Genomic DNA, 21,256 nt, shown 5'->3' with positions numbered 1-21,256 from the left:
CCTCACCACCCAAAGCTCAAAAGCTACTCTGATTGGGTACCAAAAAGCATGCAATTGGAGTCCATAGAGGAGGTGGGTCTCTCACACATAAGAAAAAGAAAAATCGAAACTGCATGTATTTATGAAGACAAAATTGTAGGCCCAAACCAATATATAAAGCAGATCATATGTCAAGTGCATGTCCACAACTGCATCAAAACTAAAAAGATCTTTCAAAGTGGGATTCAATTCATTTAATTCTGCTTTACCAAAAAAAAAATTCATTTAATTCTGCATGTCCATAACTACATACCATAGCCACAACTGGTAGCTTAAAATCGAAACAAAAGCTACAAATATGGTGGGAAGGTTGAGGGGTAAACCAGTAAACTACAGTATCAAGATGGACTAGTGATTAGTTGATTACTCTTACTAGAAAATTAGAAAGCAATGGTGGTGTATGTCAGTATGTGTGACTTCTGTGGGACTTGCAGTGAAGAGAGAAAAATGAAATAAAATAAAAGCAACAATGAAGCCAGCAAAACAGCTTCAGTTCCAAGCTTTGAGTCTTCCCAAACAGTTATTAATCATTTTTTTTCCTTAAGAATAATGTCAGAGAAAGTGGTTTGGGCCACTGGAGTAGTTCTTCTTCTCTGCATTATATCATTTCTATATTTGTTATTCTGTCTTATAGTTCTAAGTCTTGTTCCCCCACTCTCACTCTTTCTACCTCTGCTGAGATACAGCGTTGTTGCTTCTCTCAACTTGCTGGAAAGTTGAGCCAAAGAGACCTCTTACTGTTGTCTTGTTACTTATTTCAGAATATTGTCTTGTTATGCCTTTAATTTCTCAATCTTTTTTCTTTTCCCACTCTGCTGTTGATCTGATGAAATATAAAGTTAGTTTTCCAACAAGCGTTACAACTCATTTTCTTTTCAACTTTTGAGACACATCCAGTTTTAGGGTAGTACGTCTTGACAAGTTAGTCATGGAAGACTCAGGCTCTTATCTTGAAGTTGATGTTAATGGCCAAGAAGTATTCTTTGTGAACAAGGTAACTCCATTACTCTTTTCAGTACTAATTACATTTGGTCATTTTGATCATTGGGGTTGCTTTGTTTAGTACTTAGGTTAGTCCTTCAAATTTATCTGTTATACTTCGTAGGAAACTTGATGAATTTCTTTGCACTGTTGAATTACTTTTACGCCTGGGTTTGTTTTGATTTTCTATGCAATAGGTTTGTAGAAGAGACAACACCAATTCAATCAAACTTCGTATCATTTTCGACATGAATAATACACTTATGTTGTACTTTTTCCTGATATCTTCAATGATTTTCTACTTGATTCTGTCATTTAATATGCACCTATTTTGCACGGAAGTGGGGCTTTGTATTAACTTCTTCTCCCTTTGTTTTTTCTCTGGTTTCCGTCCAATTAGTGACTCGCTTCTGACCACTTGTTTTGTCATTTTTCTTTAAAAGATGGTTATGTGATAGTGGTGGGCTTCTTTCTCTCTTGTACCATTTATTGTTCATGCCATTGGTTTGTTTATTCCACACTCATATGAATTGTTTTCATGTTCTTCATCACTGTTTCATTACCCGTGTTTCTTGTTAGACTTCTTTTCCTCATTCTTCTTACATTTAATGTATGTAACGACTTCTCAACCTTTTGTTCGCAATACTTAATTCGAGATTCTTCTTTTCTCCAATATTGGTATATAAGAATGAGCCCACTTGGGTCACTTTAATGCATTTGATCACCCCTTTGCGTGATTACTTTGTTGTTGTTTTATTACTCTGTAGCTATTATGGTCTTTTATGAATGCCTTTCTAGTAATTCTCAAATTTTCATTTTACTAATTTCGATTTCTAATTGGTGAATTCAGAGAACTCTTACGTCTTTTTCGGGTAAACTAAGCAAATTATTTGGTAAGTCAACCGGGAGTAGGAAGAACCTTAAGGTGATATTCCATGACTTACCAGGGGGAGCAAAGGGGTTTGAACTCATGGCAAGATTTTGTTACAATAATGGCAGAGCTGAGATAACGCCAACAAATGTTGTTGTTCTACATTGCGTCGCACTTTTCATGGAGATGACGAAGGAGGTCTCTGGATCCTTAAGTTTGATTGAGCAAACCAAGTTATCGCTTAAAGAGATCAGTTACTGGAGCTGGTCTGAGCTGCTAGTAGCTTTGAAGCAGTGCCAAAGTTTTATGACTGTAGCGGATTCTTCAGGTCTTGTTATTAAACTAATAGATTCACTAGTAGGAAGGTTAAGGTTGGTGTCGGCCAGTGATGAGAGCCTGTCTACTTCCCCTGACAGCTCTGGTTTCCGATATTCATGGGATACGAAAAGCACTGAAAGTACCAAGAATTGCTTCTCAAGAACAAATTGGTGGTTTGACGATCTTGTGGTTTTCAACATTGAAATGATTGAAAAAGCAATAAAGGTGATGATCACTCAGAAGTTCGATAATCGAGTTATCTGTAGGTTCCTCCTCAATTACCAGAAAAGCAAATGTGCTACTGCCACAATGGATGAGAAGCGCAAAACTACAGAGACTCTCATTGATCTACTCTCTACTCTTGACCAGTGCGCTGTTCCTTGCAAAAGCTTATTTGGGATTCTTCGGGTTGCTTTTGGTCTGAACATATGTAAGAGTTGCAGAAACAAATTAGAGGTTATGATTGGTTCACAATTGGATCAAGCAGCAATGGATAGTCTTCTTGTTCCTTCGCCACCCGGTGTAAATTTTCTGTATGATGTTAATTTAGTCATAAGGTTCTTAAAATATTTTCTTCTTGGGGGAGTATCTTGGGTATCGTCCACCAGATTAAAGAAAGTTGCGAAGATGATTGACTTGTACATTGCAGAAGTAGCGCCAGATCCTTGTTTAAAACCTTCAAAGTTTATTGCACTAGTTATGGCCTTGCCAGACTCTGCCAGAGAATCATATGATGAAGTCTATCGGTCCCTGGACATGTATCTCGAGGTATAATGCTAACTACTTGATGGAGTTTCTTCTAGATGTTTGTTGATTTCAGTACGTATAATCCCAACTCACATGTGAAATGTGCAAGTCCATAGAATTAAATGTTTTATTCGGCTGTCATTTCACTAAATTCTTAAATTTGTTGAATGTGCTTCTTCTCCAATAACTAAAAGAAGTATGAAAGGCTTTTTTGTATCTTGATTAGATTCATAATTGAAAAAACACTTTTTAATGCAGTTTTTCCTAAGTTATGAATTTTTTTGTCTTGTTTGGAATTGTTATTGATGGTGAATCTGAACAGGTCCACGCTGGACTATCCGAAGAGGAACAGAAGATGATTTGCAGTGCAATGAACTACGAGAAGCTCTCATTGGAAGCTTGCGAGCACCTTGCTCAGAACACAAAATTTTCAGCAAAATCAGCAGTCCAAGCTCTAAGTTGTCAGCAATTCAAGATTAAAAGCTTAATTAAAGGCACCAATCATCCCAGACACCATTCTGATTTATCATGTAGTCCTAGTGAGAAGGATAACATGGGTAACGACAGTAACCAGATCGTGATTTACGCTCAAAAGCTGGACCTTTCAACAGAAAATGAGAAGCTTAAAGAAAATTTGCGAGGAATGCAATGGAGAGTGATGGAATTGGAGAAGGTTTGCAGGAAAATGCAGAACCAAATGGAAAATGTCATCAAGTCCAAACTATCAACAACCCCTAGCAATCCCAGATCCTTACCTAGACTGTGTTCATGAAAGAAATTTTTGTTATTTATTCTTTATTTTCTTGCAAGCTTTCTTTATATTACGTACATAATATATGAAATTGAGCTATTGTGTGATTTGTGTCTAGAAGGTATAGGCCTGTGGGGATTGTGATCACCTTCTCTATATGGATGCAATACTCTATCCATATGTACAATTGATTTGTGTAATTAGATTGACAGTTTCGAATAGCACAAATCCAAAACGTTTATTAACCCCGTGAATGGACTATTAGCAAATCGAATTAACCTTGGGAGCATATTAACTAATTCCATTATTTAATTATGTCTTAGGAAATCTTAATCCTACATCTTTAATATGTCTAATCTATTATTGATAAAAAATGAATTAAAAGAGAAATAACACTGATTTGAAGTTTAGGTCATTGCCTACACCGACAGTTCAGGTTAGGTCATTGTCTACACCGACAGTTTCACTTTCCAGAACGTCTTATCTCAACAATTGTTCGAGTTCTTCAAATAAAGACAGTTCTATGCGAAAAGGGGAGTTGTATTCTTATCTTTTCTTTCTGCCATTCAAGCTGTAATTTGCAAGTTTGTGGCATTACAGCTTGAGGGGGAGTATTAGAATATGTCAGTATTAGAATATGTCATATATGTAAAGTCCAACGTTTCTATAAGTGTGAACATCTATATCTAGTAGTTTTTATTATCATGTTTGAGGTTAGTATAAATATGTAACTCTGGGTAGAGAACAAAAAAAAAAAAAAACTCTAACCCTATTATTCTAGCCTCCTCTCTTATCAATTATGTTTCTTCTTGGTTTCTCTCAATATATCAATGTCACAACTCTCCTAACATCACCACTAACACAGAATTTTATATGATTTGATGTGCGCTTTTTGGCTGCTACTATCAATATCACTGTTAATGTCAACAAAATACTATTATGGGTACTCCTGAATACTGAATACTGGTGCAGTTATTAATTGAATGCTACCTGAATACTGATGAGTGCAGTTTAGGCATGACTGCTACTTGGAACATACGTGCAGTTTAGGCTTGACTGCTACCTGAAACATACGCGCAATTTAGGTATGACTACTACCTGAATACTGAAGACTGCAGTTTAGGCTTGACTGCTACCTGAATACTGATGAGTGCAGTTTAAGCATGACTGCTACCTAGAACATATGTGCAGTTTAGGCATGACTGCTACCTGGAACATATGTGCAGTTTAGGCGTGACAGCTACCTGGAACACACGTACAGTTTAGGCGTGACTGCTACCTAAAACATACGTGTAGTTTAGGCTTGACTGCTACCTGAAACATATTTTCAGTTTAGGCTTGACTGCTGCCTGAATACTAAAGACTGTGTTAGAAAAATAGATTTGTACAAATCCATTGAGATATGAATGAGTTATTTGTCTCCCAAGTTACCCCATTTGAGATGAAATGGGTTTCTCTTGAAACAGTACGTAAAGTGAGAAAAATCTTTTCGAAATGGTGCACTGGTTCTAAACAGTGCATTATGCCAAAAAGGTGCGACCTTTCGAAATGTGCACTGGTTCGAAACAGTGCATCATGTCGAAAAGGTGTGACCTTTCGAAATAGGCACTAGTTCGGAACAGTGCTTTATGCCGAAATTGATAGGGTTATATACTAAAAGCATTACTTTTGTAATAATTCTAATTCTTTATATTTTGAATGAGAATCATATGGGCAAATGTTATGCATATTATATATGTTATTGGTTATATGCATGTGTCTAATACTTTATGTTGTAGATGATATGGTGTGAACACACTGAAGATCATATCATCAGTACCTTATAAAGTATAAGTAAACGTTCACAACCTAAATGGATTTGGACAAACCATTGGTATAGTTATAGTATAATATGGTATTAGTGTATCTTGACTATAGGATTACACTAGTACACTTTGTGTGTATTGAACAGGACCAAGTGAGGTTGTTTCTCTTTATACTGACTATATAAGAGAACAAACACTTATGTTATTATGAATGTTTGTCCTCTTAATCCGGATATGATAACGGGCACTTACGTGCATTGTACATTGCTTTAAATCATCAATGAGTGAGATTCATTTGTGAATCAACAAACTCGATGAATTAGGTAATGACATTGTATGTAAGGTGTGCTGTTGATTATAGAAGGAATCCGTGTCCCGCAAGAAGTCGGGCTGATGATGTCCCCTTAAGGAGCTCATAAGGATTGTCGGGTAAATCCTATAGGTGGATTTGATCTGACATGACAATGAGGTTGAGTGGTACTACTCAAGGACATAAGAGGTTGATTAACGTAGTTGTCAGTAACTTGACTTAATCAATAGGCATTCGATATCTTAAACACGGGGAGATCAACGAGCATATAATATGGAGGCCATAAACGTTGACATGTAATTTGGGATTAGGGCGGTAGTGCAACAATAGCCTTTAGTGGAATAAGCCATTTGTTAACGGAGTTGGGCCGTGTGTTATTGGTGAACATGGGAAGCCCAAGCCCGTCAAGAGGCCCAACCCTAATTTCTCCTTATGGTCCCTGTTGTAGCCTATAAAAAGAAACCACTTTCTCTGACCGTGTTTGACACTTAGCTCTCAAGGTTTTTCTCAAGCAAAAACAGATCCAAAAAAATTTGGTTCTAAGGTTGTGAGAGAGAGAGAGAGAGAGAAGAGAGAAGAGAAAGAAGAGGTTGGAAGATCGTTGCCCACACAACGTCCACTCCGTCCATAGGAATACAACAGAAGATCAAGGGGTTGATTGTTGATTTCATAAACCTTGGATTCTCAGAGATATCAAGAAATCGGAGTTACAGGTATGTTTTCCAATCCAAAATCATGAGAACCATTAATTCCGCTGCGCTTGGTTTTCACGATTTGTAGAAATATTTATTCTGAAATAACGGTTCCTACAGAAATGGTGTGTCCTTTCGAAACATTTGACTTTTCAAAGAGTTGCTTACTTTTTCCCAAGAGTCACTGTGTTGTTTCAAAGAGGCACTACTTACCTATAAATAGTGGATGAATATGGAGAAAAAGACACCAGATCACACAGAGTTCTGATCTTTCTCTTTTCCCTCTATTCTTAGTCAAATACTATATTGTGTTCGCTGAGTCTATAGAATTGAAGTGCTAGATTTCTATAGAAGGAAATCCGTTCTATCTTGGGAGACAATTTTCCATCAACCTTCAAGCACCGTGAGGGGGAAAATCTGTCTTAAGGACATAGTGAATCTTCACTAGGCTCGGATTTAATAATTGGTAAATTAAGTTCATTAGTTGAACTAAAGGTCTGTTCATGATATATTTGTTATATTAATTTTATTTTCTTTTTACTTAACAATAAGTATATTTTTGGAATAAGTTTCCTACAAACTTAAGACAGATTTTCTATTATACTTATTTTTGGAATAAGTATAATTTAATTATACTTATTGTTAATTTGGATACTAACAATCATTGAGTGGATTCTAAGTTTCTGTTGGTATGAGAAGAGCGTAAAGATACTGGATTTGTGGCATGTTGAAGTAACACACAGAAAGGTATTGGTCCAAAAGAATCAGGTATGTTTTAATTGGGACCGTGTGCAGTTTTCCTGGATATCAATTGCTTTCTTTTGGAAACAACTAATTAGTTAAGTGTCAAAAGTGAGGAAAGCACCGTTTCAATGTTTTATACATGTCCAACAGACAAAACTATTTGCTTGGTTACTTTCAGTTTTATTACTAATAATAGCCTTTCAGTTTTGATTGGTTATGGCTTGGGCTTGGTTAGTAAAAGGTTAATTGGTGTGAACCGTTGCAACCATTTAAAGGTTGGAATATGTATGCCCACCCTTTAACAGTTACTTTTAGAGGTGTGGCGGTTGGGATAGCATGATTACATGAAGCCAATGGATGACATGTGTAGTGAGTTTGACTCATTTGGAAAAAAGTGTAAAGTAGAATGTTTTTTTCCTCCACGGTGACTTTCTAGTTTCTATAGTAAAAGACAGAAGTAGAAAATCGTCTCTTATTAAAGTCTTGAGGTTTTTTTATTATCGACTTTAACCAGTTCGTAATAACCAGTTGAAAGAGAGTCACAACAACGCTATACAGTGATAAAGTACTTTAATCATTGATTTGATCAAGGATGAAACGGTGAAGAACTGAAGTCATTCATTGGTTCCAATTTTGAACCTTCAGAAAAAGGCATCTCATGCACTGTTTGTCTCTTACTGAAAAGGAATAACAAAGTGTGTTTCTATTTCAGAATAGAAATGACAACACCACTAGGTTCTCCTATTCATGCTGTTCTTATTTCATTTGCTAGACCTACTAGTTCGTTAAATGGTATGAACATTTTGGTCCCCGATGACGACCTTATGTTCGTAGAAGTGGAACTCAACAACTACGGGTGTCTACTAGCAATGGTGGATACTGGTTCAACTCATACATTAATCTCTGAGTATGTATCCGAGGCTATTGGATTGAAACTCGCAGAATGTACAGGCTCTTTGAGAGGCTTGAACCAAGAAGCCGAACCGGTGAAAGGACTCGCTTTGGAAGTTGACATTAAGATGCACAACTGGCGAGGAAAGGTGGACCTGATGGTAGCTCGCTTAGACCATTTTCAAGTCATTCTTGGAATGAACTTTTTGAAAGAGAACAAGGTGGTAGTAATGCCACACTTGCCAAGATTCCGAGAATCCTTGTTTCATTCCGGATGTTAGGAATGGTAAAAAGGTTCTAAAAATAATTAAAGATGATTGTTTAAAAAAAAAAGATTGTTTAAGATATTGTTCTGTAAGCATACTTGTAAGCAAAATTGAGGTCTTAGAAGTGTTTCGACACTATATGAATGATATGTGACATTCTTTAACAAGACGCCTCACTTGCTAAACATATATCTAAATGGTTTTCCAATTTATTGACTTTGTCATGAGAAATTGGAAAATGTGGGGGATTATGAATTTCCTTAAATTAATTAATTCAAAATTGGAAATTTGTTGAAGCATTACTCAAAAGACATCAAATGTGGTGTTTTACTCTAGGAGAGATGCATAAATTTCTTGGAAATCCTCAAAGCAAACGTGCATAGCAAGGTCCACTATGGAATCAAAATTCATAGCGTTGGACAAGGCTGGAGAAAAAGCTGAGTGACTTCGAAATTTCTTAAAGGATATTCCAAACTGGGCTAAACATGTGCTAGCAGTGTGTATACACAATGACAGCCAATCTACTATTGGTAGAGCACAAAGTAGCATGTATAACGGGAAGTCTCAACACATACGTCGTAGATATAACACTATTAGACAATTGCTCTCAAATGGAGTTATTTCAATCGACTATATAAGGTCAAAAGATAACATTGCAGATCCGCTTACAAAAGGTTTAACAAGAGAGCAAGTAGAACGATTATCAAGGGGAATAGGCTTAAAGCCTTTGAGATAATCAACCAAGAGTTCTCATAATGGAAAAACCAACCTAGTTGACTGGAGATCCCAAGATCTAGGTTTAAAGGGCCAACTGAATTATGTCTGTGACTCAGTCAGCACTGGAGAGTAATAATATACTCTAACCCATTCCTATATAAGACAGTGCATATCTACCGTGAGACCCAGGATAAGTCAAGCTTTTAATGATTTACTATATCTTGGAAAGTTATGTTATCCAAGTGGAGTATTGCAGGATACTCTTTATAGAAATCACCTATGTGACTGTGAAGTGGGGCCGCTTCTATGAGAATTTTAAGGCAAATGTCTCAAAAGCACTCTCTGAAACCAAGAAGTGTTCAAGGCCAAAATGAACACAAACGTGAGAACCAACAGTATTTGAGAAGGTACTGCATGAAGATGATTGTCTAGGTTTATACAAATGGCTAACAGTTCAAGGATATTAATTGAAGTCTACTAATCATCCAATTAAATCCGATCATCTTTCACTAAGGCAAGTTCAAGGCCTCCCATGCTACTTGACCTGATGCGATATCTTTTCATTTGTAAAAGAACAGAAATCCGATGTTTATGCTAGAAGAAGCCAAATCTTCATTCATGTACGGGGATTGTTAGAAATATAGATTTGTACAAATCCATTAAGATATGAATGAGTTATTTGTCTCCCAAGTTACCCCACTTGAGATGAAATGGGTTTCTCTTGAAACAGTACGTAAAGTGAGAAAAACCTTTTCGAAATGGTACACTAGTTCAAAACAGTGCATTATGCTGAAAAGGTGCGACCTTTCAAAATGTGCACTGGTTCGAAACAGTGCATCATGCCGAAAAGGTGTGACCTTTCGAAATAGGCACTGGTTTGAAACAATGCTTTATGCCGAAATGGTGTCCTTTCGAAACATGTGACTTTTCAAAGAGTTGCTTACTTTTTCCTAAGAGTTACTGTGTTGTTTCGAAGAGGCACCACTCACCTATAAATAGTGGATGAATTTGGAGTGAAAGACACACCATATCACACAGAGTTATGATCTTTCTCTTCTCCCTCTGTTCTTAGTCAAATACTGTGTTGTGTTCGCTGAGTCTATAGAATTGAAGTGCTAGCTTTCTATAGAAGGAAATCCGTTCTATCTTGGGAGACAGTTTCCCATCAACCTTCAAGCACCGTGAGGGGAAGATCTGTTTTAAGGACATAGGTGTGATATCAGAACTCTATGTGATATGGTGTGTCTTTCACTCCAAATTCATCCACTATTTATAGGTGAGTGGTGCCTCTTCGAAACAACACAGTGACTCTTGGGAAAAAGTAAGCAACTATTTGAAAAGTCACATGTTTCGAAAGGACACACCATTTCGGCATAAAGCAGTGTTTCGAACCAGTGCCTATTTCGAAAGGTCACACATTTTTGGCATGATGCACTATTTCGAACCAGTGCACATTTCGAAAGGTCGCACCTTTTCGGCATAACGCACTTTTTCGAACCAGTGCACCCTTTTGAAAAAAAAATTCTCACTTTACGTATTATTTCAAGATAAACCCATTTCATCTCAAGTGGGGTAACATGGGAGACAAATTACTCATTCATATCTCAATGGATTTGTGCAAATCCATTTTTCTAACAGACTGCAGGTTAGGCTTGACTGCTACTTGAATACTGAATACTAAATAGTGGGGATGTCATATTGCTGAGATGCAGAGGAGGCGCATGCCCTTGGATATCCCTTGTCATGAAGTGAGTTCGCCAAGGCATGCTGGAATATGGAGACATAAGTACTATTCCTCATACGTCTTCTGACACTCTCTCTTTTTGCGTATGTAGATGGTATATGGTCGTTGAACAAAAGAAAGCGTGGAAAACCTAACTATCCCTCAATAAATAAAGGATGAGTAGGGTATCGTTCCACTTTTAAGTGTATGTTATGTGAAAACGCGGACTGGAAAGGGGTTTGAGGATTAAAACTAATATTGTAGAGATTGTAGATTCTAATGCTAAACTAAGCTAAACTAACTAAACTATTGAGAATTTATAAGAGGGAATTCAAGAGATTAGAATCCACCAATACTTTTAATCTATGATCTTACGCTTCATGGTTGTTCTTACAAGTAGACTACAATTAGGCAATCGGCGAGTGCCGATGCCCTTTGAATAAACATCGTTAAGAATTAACTCTACTTAAGGTTGTTCCTATGTTTATGCTATTAATATCTTCTTTCCTTTTATGTAAGCTCGGGCAGCCATTCAATGTATTACCAAGAGCAACATCAAGGAGTACTTCCTAATAGGGCAGCCATTCAATGAATCACCACTTAAGGCAAACACAAAGAATACTTCCCTAGGCTCCACTCCCCGAGCTACCCCCTTCTAAGGCAACACAAAGAATACTTCCCTAACTCTAAAGAATTACACTACTAGAAGAAAAGTAAAGAACACTAGCATGATATTAATATTGCAAAACATAAACCCTATTCTATACTTCCATCCCCCGGGTGTGGGCAATGGAACTAATAACTACAAACATAAAGAACTAACCTTGATTGAAGAACACCATGAACCAAGAATCATTAAACTTTAAGACCGGCTTCATCTTCTCCCTTGTAGGAGAAGATTAGCCTTCCATATAGAAGGAAGAACACGAAGAACGAGAAGAAGAAGAGTTGAAGAACATAAGACTAGAAAGACTAATTTATTAAGACTAACCTAGTTAAAACCGATCTTTTATTATTAATCTCTCTCTAAAGTTAAAACAAGAATATAAGTGAATTGGCCAATTACATGAGGCACTTAGGTCCTCTATTTATAGGGGTTACAATGAGCTCTAGAAGCATTCCAAACCGTCATTTGTTTCCTAATACAAATAGGTTTCTTTTCGAGAGTCCAACTTCATGTCTAAAACTGAGAAGGAATTGGCTACATTGTCGATTCATGCGTCTAGGCGCATTATCCATCGTCTCGGACTCAATCAATGCGTCTGGGCCGCCGATCTATCGTCCCGGACTCAATCAATGCGTGGATCCATCGTCCCACCATAAGCCGACGATAAGCCGATTCTCTCTTATCGCTCTATCCTTCTATCCTCTTTTGCGGGCTTTGGTCCAAACAAACGAATCCTTTGGCCTTGGGCTTCCAAATAGACTTTAATATAGGTCCAAGTCGCACCTTTAACAGCTCCAATTCCTTGGCCTTCTCCATGATTGTCCACGGGCTTCCCATGTGATCCTTAATGCTCGAATTGCTTTAACCCCATTTTCTCTAATATTCTACAAAAACTCTCTTTTTCACCTGTAGAGTCTTAAAACACAACTTATAAACACTATTAGTCCACTAAGATGGCTAAACAAGAGGCATAATCGAGGGTTAAATAGCACTTTTTGAGCACTTATCATCTTCATATTCTCCTCACCTTATATACTACTGAGTGTCCTCATATCTCCATATTCCCCCCCTTCACCCTTCAAGTTGGAATATACAAGGCTAAGTTGAAACATACAAAGCTTGTCTATTCTAACTTGAACTTGAAACAGAGTGGACCAAATACCAACTTATATAACCAACTAATGCCCACTTCAAAAAACAATACTTCATACTCCAATACACAAAAAAAAAAATTCTAACAGAACAGGTATCAAAAAATACTCACTCTAGAGGGTGGAGGGCGGGTACCACCTTTAGTAGGGCAATTAAGAGGAAGATAGAACTTCTGGAACAGTACCGAAAATAGAGGAAGATAGAAAGAATAATTCCTTGCGAGATAGAGGTCGTGTGCCCCTATACTACTTTAAACAAACAACTTGATCATGTTCTAGAAACTGAGATAGAAGACGACATCAATGCCAACTACGCAGAAGCTTTCTTCATAAAGCATGTGCTTTCGAGCTAGAAAATCGCTGGTCAGAATCTTGTGTCAAAATTTTGTTTTTTTTTCCAATAACAAAAGGGAGCGGGCGCGCTCCGAGTACTGTGTCGAAAAATTTTCTAGTCGACTTCCAGGAGCAAAAAATCATGAGGGACTATGAGATACAGAGAGGTTGTGCCTCTCTTATCAATGCTAAGACAGAGAGATTTCAGAAGACGTAGACTGCGAAAGCGAAACAGTACTAAGAAATCAATACTGAGAAACTTCGGATCACTCTCCTAGCATTCTTCAAACAAACTTTCAACACCTGCGGAATCTTGAAAAGTGCCTTGAACATTATGATGAATAGTATTTTGAACAGTATCGGTGAATAGTAACTATAAACAGTACAGTGAACAGTGCCAGTAAATAGTGCTGGTGAATAGTAAATCCATCAGAGAAAGATTGAAACTTGAATTAAGATAGAAGAACTTCTTCTTGTGAGAAAGATTAAAACTTGACTGAATACTATACTGAAAAACTGAAAAAAAATTGATTGATTTTTTTCTTAGTGAGGGATTTCTCTCCTAGCATACCACTAAACTTTGATTTGAACCTGACGTTCTGATACCATGTTAAATTCTATGTTAGTGGTGATGCTAGGAGAGTTGTGACATTGATATATTGAGAGAAACCATGAAAAAACAGAATTGATAAGAGAGGAGGCTAGAATAATAGGGTTAGAGTTTTTTTTTTCTCTACCCAGAGTTACATATTTATACTAACCTCAAACATGATAATAGAAACTACTAGGTATGGATGTCCATACTTATAGAAATGTGGGACTTTACATATATTACATATTCTAATACTAACATATTCTAATACCTTCAAAGTGGAAATTGGAGATAGACAAACAATAAAGAAAAGTTTTCCAAAACTGAATCCAAAAATAAAGTAGGTCTTCAGCCTTATACTAGTATTCACTACACATCACACCACAAAACTCTCTTGTTTTTCTCCTACTTTTAGTTGTATTTTTCCTGGAAAGACTAATCGTCTCTTTCACCAAAAAATCATTTTCTTATATAGATAAACTCGTAAGTGTGTGTAGTGGGATCCACTTAGGATTCAAAGTCTTATCTCAAAGAGGTCCTTGTCATACAAGTACTTGTACTTGATATATATACTAAAACACTTTTAATATATATCTCTTTAATGCGGAAAGTGCCCATTAACAAATCCATATTTAGAATAATGCCTACGAAACTACCAAGAAAGTCTTTTCCTACTATAATTTAAATCTAAGTCCCTCCACCTCACTTGTATTCACAATTAAACTATTGGGAATATGTTCTTCACTCTCACACCCATGTCTAATTGACCCAATATGACATTCAGCATTAATTGAGCATTAAGAAACTATTTCTTATACCGGCCAGGTTTGAGCTCAATTACTTATGTCACAATTTCCTAATACATAACTCAGTAGAGTGGTGGACATTTTATTAGAATTCATACTGATTTAAGACATCATACATTCATTACCTAAAATGTCAAGTCTAGTCCATGAATAGACATTACTTTTTAACGTCTCAAAGTAATAAATTTGAGACACAATGAATTTTCACAATTCCTCAAGTCTATGGATTAATTGGTAGAGTGAGATTTGCATACTAACCTTAACAATGAATTTATAATGTGTTCTCACTTTGATCCCCTCAGTGTCAGTCATATGACTAAACTAATATACAAACTTAGAGTTATACTCAAATAATAGAGATATCATCATCCTATTGTTGTATCTCACTCTCTATTAACACTCTTCTTCTTTTTCTCTCTCTAGGTCTAGGTCCCCTTGATAATGAAAAGCACCTCCTTTTTCTCTCCTTCACTCTTTCTCTTTATACCACTCTCCCTTTTCATCCTAGCCATCTATCTGTCCCTCTATCTCACAGACTTCTTTTCTCCACGTGTAGGGTTGTCGTACAGTAACTATGAGTCCACGGTTCGATCCTGTGTACCACACCTCCGCAGTGTATGTTACTTCGGGTTCATCTTACCACTAATCTCTAATACCCCAGATCCTACCACCACAGGTGCCCCCTCTTGAGTCCGCGATCTTAAAGTGATCGGGTGGTCGAGAGTCCCAACTCTCACTCTTTCTGATGGTCGCAGTCTAACCCTTCATCTACATCACTAGCCACACGCATTCGACATGTGCATGAGTTCAGTGTCCCTTCGGGTTCTGTGCATCCATGTGTCACCTTTCGGCAGGCTCTTTTTCCCTTGATTTTAGCACCACCAAATTACTATTTTACCCCTCCCCTTATAAAAGCCCTCTCAATCTTCCTCCTCTCTCATTCAGACCCTCACTCTTCCCCTCGCATTATTTTTCCTCTTTACTCATCCTCTTGTTTTCGTTTCTCCGATTGGTGGCGCTGTTGCTCCTTGTGCTTTTCCCACCGCTAGTGCTCCGGTACCTGATTGATTTTTTACCTCTTCAGGTTGGTCTTTTTCTCCCTTTTTCTCTTTCTTGCACTGTTTTCTTTTTTTTTAAACTGTTTCTACTTCTCTTTCCCATTTTCAAACTGAGCGTTTTCTTCTTCTGCCCCTTTCTCTAATGTTGGACTCCGATTCCAGCACTCTTCGTCCTCTCCTTCTAACATGCTGGCCTCTCCCCTACGCTTGATCTATCTGAGGCCCCCTCCACCTTTGGGCAACACTTTGCTCTTCCTTCGCCGTCGCCTCGTAGTCGTAGACATAATTTAGAGGCAGTCAAGGCCGCTTACGGCATTCACGCTGATGTCATTTTGGAACACGTGTCTAACCTAACCTACTTCCCCCACTTACTCCCCTACAAGCCGGGGTGTCTGGTGGCCACGGTTGGGCAAATCATCACTGGACTCCACTTCCCCTTAACTCTCCTGGATGTCGAGGTATGCAACCACTTTAACATCCCTCCTTGGCAAGGCATTGATATCTTCTAGAGAGTCATGTACGCCGCAAACCATTACAATAAATCTGGTGTGCCCAAAATAACCTGCCGCGATATGATTGCTCATTATTACATAAAAAAGAGCACCAAAGATGTCAGTGTAGGTTATCATTCTTTCTGTGTCCGTCCTAGGAAACAATCCTTTGTCCTTCGTGTCACCACTTCGGACAAGATGTGGCATCACTATCTGCTGTATGTATCTGGCAACTTTCTATCTGCGGATCTCCCCCCTGAATTGGCTAATAATTATCTCGCTTTTCTGCCCAGTGGTGAGTCCCCTTTGCATCCTTCCCCTTATATGTGTAATCTGCGGTATGAAACCTAATGCTATGATTTCCTTGTATAGGTTGGAGACCATATTCGAAGTCGCGTATCTACGCCGACGTGACCTCTACCATCTTTCAGAAGCTCCACAAACTATGATCTTCTCAACCCACGATCCTGTGAATTGACCCCACCACAGGCACTCTGTTGTTATCTGACCCTCAACTGCAAACCATTGGTGGATACATTGCCCCTTTTTACCGTCCACCTCCCCCCAAAGAACGAAAACCTAGGGCTTCTTCCACTCATGTGAAAAGGCCCCACACCAAGAAATATTGCCACCCCAAAGTTGTTAATCGTGGACCCACACAGCCCTCTCTCAACTCCCCCTCAGACTCTGCCGACCCTCCTTCTTACAAATCTCTTGTCAACTAGGGAGGATCGATACCTATCCACTCACTCACCTTCCACGAATTCCCCCATTCTAATATGGACATTTCCAAGAGGAAATTGTTCGACAGCGACTCTGACGATGATGTAATGACCAAAGTTTTTCCCACTACCAATATCCCCTCCTAGTCAAGACTACCTCCCAAGTGTCAATGGATTTCTGTGTCCACCAAGCCAAACTCTATTGAGAATGCTCCGGTCCCTGTTGCCCTTGCCCCTCCCACTCACCCAACTCAAAGGCCTGGCAAGGAGCTGACGAGTAAATATAGGAAAGAGTCTGCTGACCCTCGAGCTGCCTTCTGCCCCACCTTCAAGGTCCGCAGCCACACTATCAACATCAATAACTCGACCTTGGAGAACCCTGCTATGGCCTCAGCTTTGTTCTATGGGTCCCACCTCCCCAAATATATTGCTTATGTGGAAGGGGGCTCGTTTTATCAACACATGACTTCCTTCTATACCAATTGGGAGAAGGTAACCTTCCCTATTGACTTCATTTGTATTCATGTCTTTTCTTGGTTGTCTTAACCTTCTTCTTCACTTTAGGTGAGCCTGGATATCTTACATATGATTTGTGATCTTTTTGGTGCTAGATCCAAAGTGGAGTCACTGGAGAAGGACGTCGCCCACCTTGAGAAGCTAAAGGAGACATGCTCTCACCTTCAGCAAGAGTTACAGGCCACGTCCCTAGCCAAGCTCCAAGCCCAGGATGAGCTCAAGAGGGTTGAGGCTTCACACCATACTTACATGGATGGGTCAATGATCGCCTGAGCCTTCAGCGCAAAACCCTCCTTCAGCAGCACAATGAAACCTTGGCTGCCCTCTCTCAGCAACATCGGGACAATACCGTGGCACTCCTCTAGCAGCATCAGTTTGACATGGATAAACTCCAAGAGTGCTTCAAAGCACTAGCTAACAAGCGGGTGGCCAAAAAGATTAGGGAAGAACATGACTGCCTTATCAAGGAGGGTCGTCTACTTCCGAAAATGCCTACCCTAGCTGAAGGGTCCAAGGTTGCACTGATCCCCATGGATCCCGTCCCCTCTATTGAGGACTCAGACTCTGGAGACATCGCGGAACGAGTTGCTAAGGCTATTGAAATAGCTGCGGATACTACCATCGAGGAAGTCGTGGAGGCAGTGATTACTGAAGATGTTTAAGTGTTGCATTTTGTGTCTCTTCACTCCATTCCCTGCATTTTTTGGTGTACTACTATGTACTTTGCTACTATGTGTTTAAGAAGTGTCAAGTTTTTTACCTTTACTCATTTAGTTTCCTTTCCACTCTTATTAACTCTTTGATGAAAATTAAACTTATTCGAATCACTTTTGGAATGTTTTGTTGGCTCTTTTAGTTAAAGTCATTATATTGCCTTCTCTTGTACAGGCCCTCGCTGTCCACTCTTTCGTTGTAGTAATAATGCAGATGTATCTCTACGCAGTGGGCTCCATTGTTGTATATTCCCCCCGTCCTCTTGAGGGCAACTCAGTTTGCCCTCCCATGTAATTCAGAGCCCTACTCCGTGGAGGACTCGTTTCCCCCACCGTCCCTCGTTATTTTATAGGCAACTCGTCTTACCTCCTACTCAATTCGGACCTCATGTCCGCGAAAGGGGAAAATCCCTTTGCCCCTAGTTTGTTCTAGACCTCATGTCCGTGAATGGGCAACTTGTCTTGCCCCTTGGATGATGTGACCTCATGCCCATGAAGGAGGCAACTCATCTTGCCCCAATTCAAGTTGGACCTCACGTCCGCAAAGGGCTCATCCCCCTCTCCGTCTATGGTCAGCCGTTAAGCCTTTCACTAATAGCATCATTACTCTCTCAAAAATGCCATTGTATTATATATTTACAAATAGCTCAAGTCTCTTGTACTTTTTTTTTTATTGGCAAGCCTGTTTTAAATGAGATCAGTAACTCTTTCATGTTGGCGGGGTTCGAGTCCCAGACCTCTGGTATCATCACCCAAAGATTTTACCGACTTTGCTAGTCGGCACTTGCCAAGTCTCTTGTACTAGACTCACATTACATTCAAGTGTGAAACTTCTTCAACAGTCTCACGTTCCACAACCTCTCTATCAACTTCCTTTCCTTAGTTTGTAACTTGTAGGTGCCTGCCCCTCCAGTATTCACCACAGTATAGGGCCCCTCCTAATTTGGACCCAACTTTCTATCATTCACCTTCTTGGTACTAGGAGTCACTCTGTGGAATACTAAATCTTCCACTTGAAATCGTCGCGGCTTCACTCTCTTGTTAGACTACCTTTGAAGGTGTCGGTGATACTCCTCCAACCTGATGCACGCGGAGTCCCTTCTTTCCTCAGCCAGATTCAAATCCCTTGATAATATGCAACGATTCAAACCTTCCTCAACATCCCTTGTCTGGGTTGTGGATGCCACCATTTCCGACGGAATTACTGCCTCAATGTCGTAGGCTAATTAGAATGGAGTCTCCCTGGTGGCTGTTCGCAGCGTTGTTCGGTACACCCATATAACATGATTCAACTCATCAGCCACGCCCCCTTCTTATCTTCTAACTTTCTCTTGAGGTTGCTCATTATGGTTTTATTAGAAGATTATGCCTGTCCATTGCCCTCGGGATTGTATGGGGCAAAGAATCCCTATTTCACGTTGTATGCTTGCAAGAAATCTTTAACCTTGGACCATGTGAATTGAGCTCCATTGTCTGCGATGATGGCATACGACAGCCCAAATTTGCATATGATATTTTCCCACAATAACTTGATCACCTGTTACTCCTTTATCTGCTGCAATGGCACGACCTCTATCCATTTAGTGAAGTAATCAGTGGGTGCTAACATGAATCTCCTCTTGCCACTGGCCATGGGTAACGGCCCTACTATATCCATGGCCCACATGGCGAACGACCAAGGACTAGACACGTTATGCAGCGGTTCAGCAGGAGCGAATATCAATTGAGAGAACCTCTGACACTTCCCACATTTCTTAGCAAACTCCACAACATCTCTTTTCATATGGGGCCAAAAGTAACCCTGAGTCAACAACCGATATGCAGTGGTCATTCCCGCTGAATGGTTCCCACAATCTCCCCCATGTAGTTTTTCCAGCACCTCTTGTGCCAACCCCGGACCTAGACATTTCAGTAATGGCCCATCAAAATTCTTTCAATACAACTCTCCACCCAACAACGTGTACCTCTGGGAAGTCTGTTCTAACCTTCTCCTCTCTTTCTTCTCGGTCACCTACTTTCCAGACAAAAAGTGCTTGATAGGCTCCATCCACCCCCCCCCCCTTCCTCTTCCGCAGTATGCAACACCTCTTTCGGTCCTTCAGTACTTGGTCTTACCAACTTCCCCACTTTGATAGTTCTCTTTTCTGATCCTGGTATAGCCGCAGCTATATAGGCCATGGCATTTGCATGTCGATTCTAACTGCGGTTCAAATGTACAAATCTGATCTTCGTGAACTTCGCAGCCCTTCTATGCAAGACTTCCAAATACTTTGCCATTCGCGGACATCGGGCAGTAAACCCGCCGTTCACTTGGCACACCACTAAGTTAGAGTCTGAATATACCATCAATTCCTTCACCCCCAAATCCTTAGCCATCCTCAAACCCTCTATCACAGCCTCATACTCCGCTTCATTATAAGAGGCCAGAAACCCCAGCTTCATAGTTTGTTCTATTATGTTGTTATCCGATGTAACTAACACGACCCCTATTCCGCTGCATGCATCTGTCGCTGATCCATCCGCGAACACTTTCCATCCGTTCCTCTCATCCCATGGATCTAAAAGGTCCTGATCCAATTCTCGTTCGGGTTCCATGACCATCTCCTCCCCCCAAGTGGGATTTTCTGCCATAAACTCCGCTAAAAACTCTGTTACCGCCTGCGCCTTCTCCGCGGTCCTGATCTGATATTGGAATTCATAAGAACTTAACATCACGGCCCATTTCAGCATTCTCCCAAACTTCTCTGCCTTCCGTGCTTACTTGAGGGGCAGGTTCGTCACCACTGTAGGAACCTATATGGTTACATGTCATCGACTACAAACCGTGAAAACCCATGCGCAGCGGAATAAGGGTGTTCACGATTTTGTTTATAAATCATACCTTTGAACAGCTGTGATATCTCTGAGAATACAAGCTCTACGAATCAACAACCTCTTGATCTTTTGTTGTATTAATATCCTTGGAATGGATGTTGTGTGGGCAACGATCTACCTGCCCTTTCTTTCTTTCTTTGCCTCTCTTGAGCAATCACTGAATCAAATCGGCCAAGAAAAAAAACGGTTTCTTTATATAGGCTACAACAGGGACCATGAGGAGAAAATAGGGTTAGGTTTCCTGACGGGCTTGGGCTTCCCATGTTTGTCCAGAACACACGGCCCAAGTCCGTCAACAAATGGTTTATTCTACTAAAGGTCATTGTTGCACTACTGCCCTAATCCCAAATTACGTGTATTATGGTTATGGGCTCCATATTATATGCTCATTGATTTCCCCGTGTTAAGATATCGAATGCCCATTGATTAAGTCAAGTTACTGACAACTACATTAATCAACTTCTTATGTCCTTGAGTA

General features: G+C 39.5%; 1 protein-coding gene across 1 annotated transcript; it reads left to right on the top strand.

Annotated features, from left to right (window-relative positions):
- The first annotated feature begins 439 nt into the window (after positions 1-439).
- LOC147504564 (Phototropic-responsive NPH3 family protein) lies at positions 440-3,928 on the top strand. Its single transcript, XM_086557383.1, has 3 exons — positions 440-1,033; positions 1,871-2,977; positions 3,279-3,928. Exons 1-3 carry the CDS (start codon positions 968-970, stop codon positions 3,726-3,728), a joined length of 1,623 nt encoding a protein of 540 aa, XP_086413509.1. The 5' UTR covers positions 440-967; the 3' UTR covers positions 3,729-3,928.
- The last annotated feature ends 17,328 nt before the right edge of the window (positions 3,929-21,256 follow it).

This window comes from Coptis chinensis, chromosome 4 (assembly GCF_015680905.1).
Source record: "Coptis chinensis isolate HL-2020 chromosome 4, ASM1568090v1, whole genome shotgun sequence".
Lineage (NCBI taxonomy): Eukaryota > Viridiplantae > Streptophyta > Magnoliopsida > Ranunculales > Ranunculaceae > Coptis > Coptis chinensis.
The sequence above is the reverse complement of the archived record's forward strand: the minus strand, read 5'-3'. Positions and strand labels throughout refer to the sequence as shown.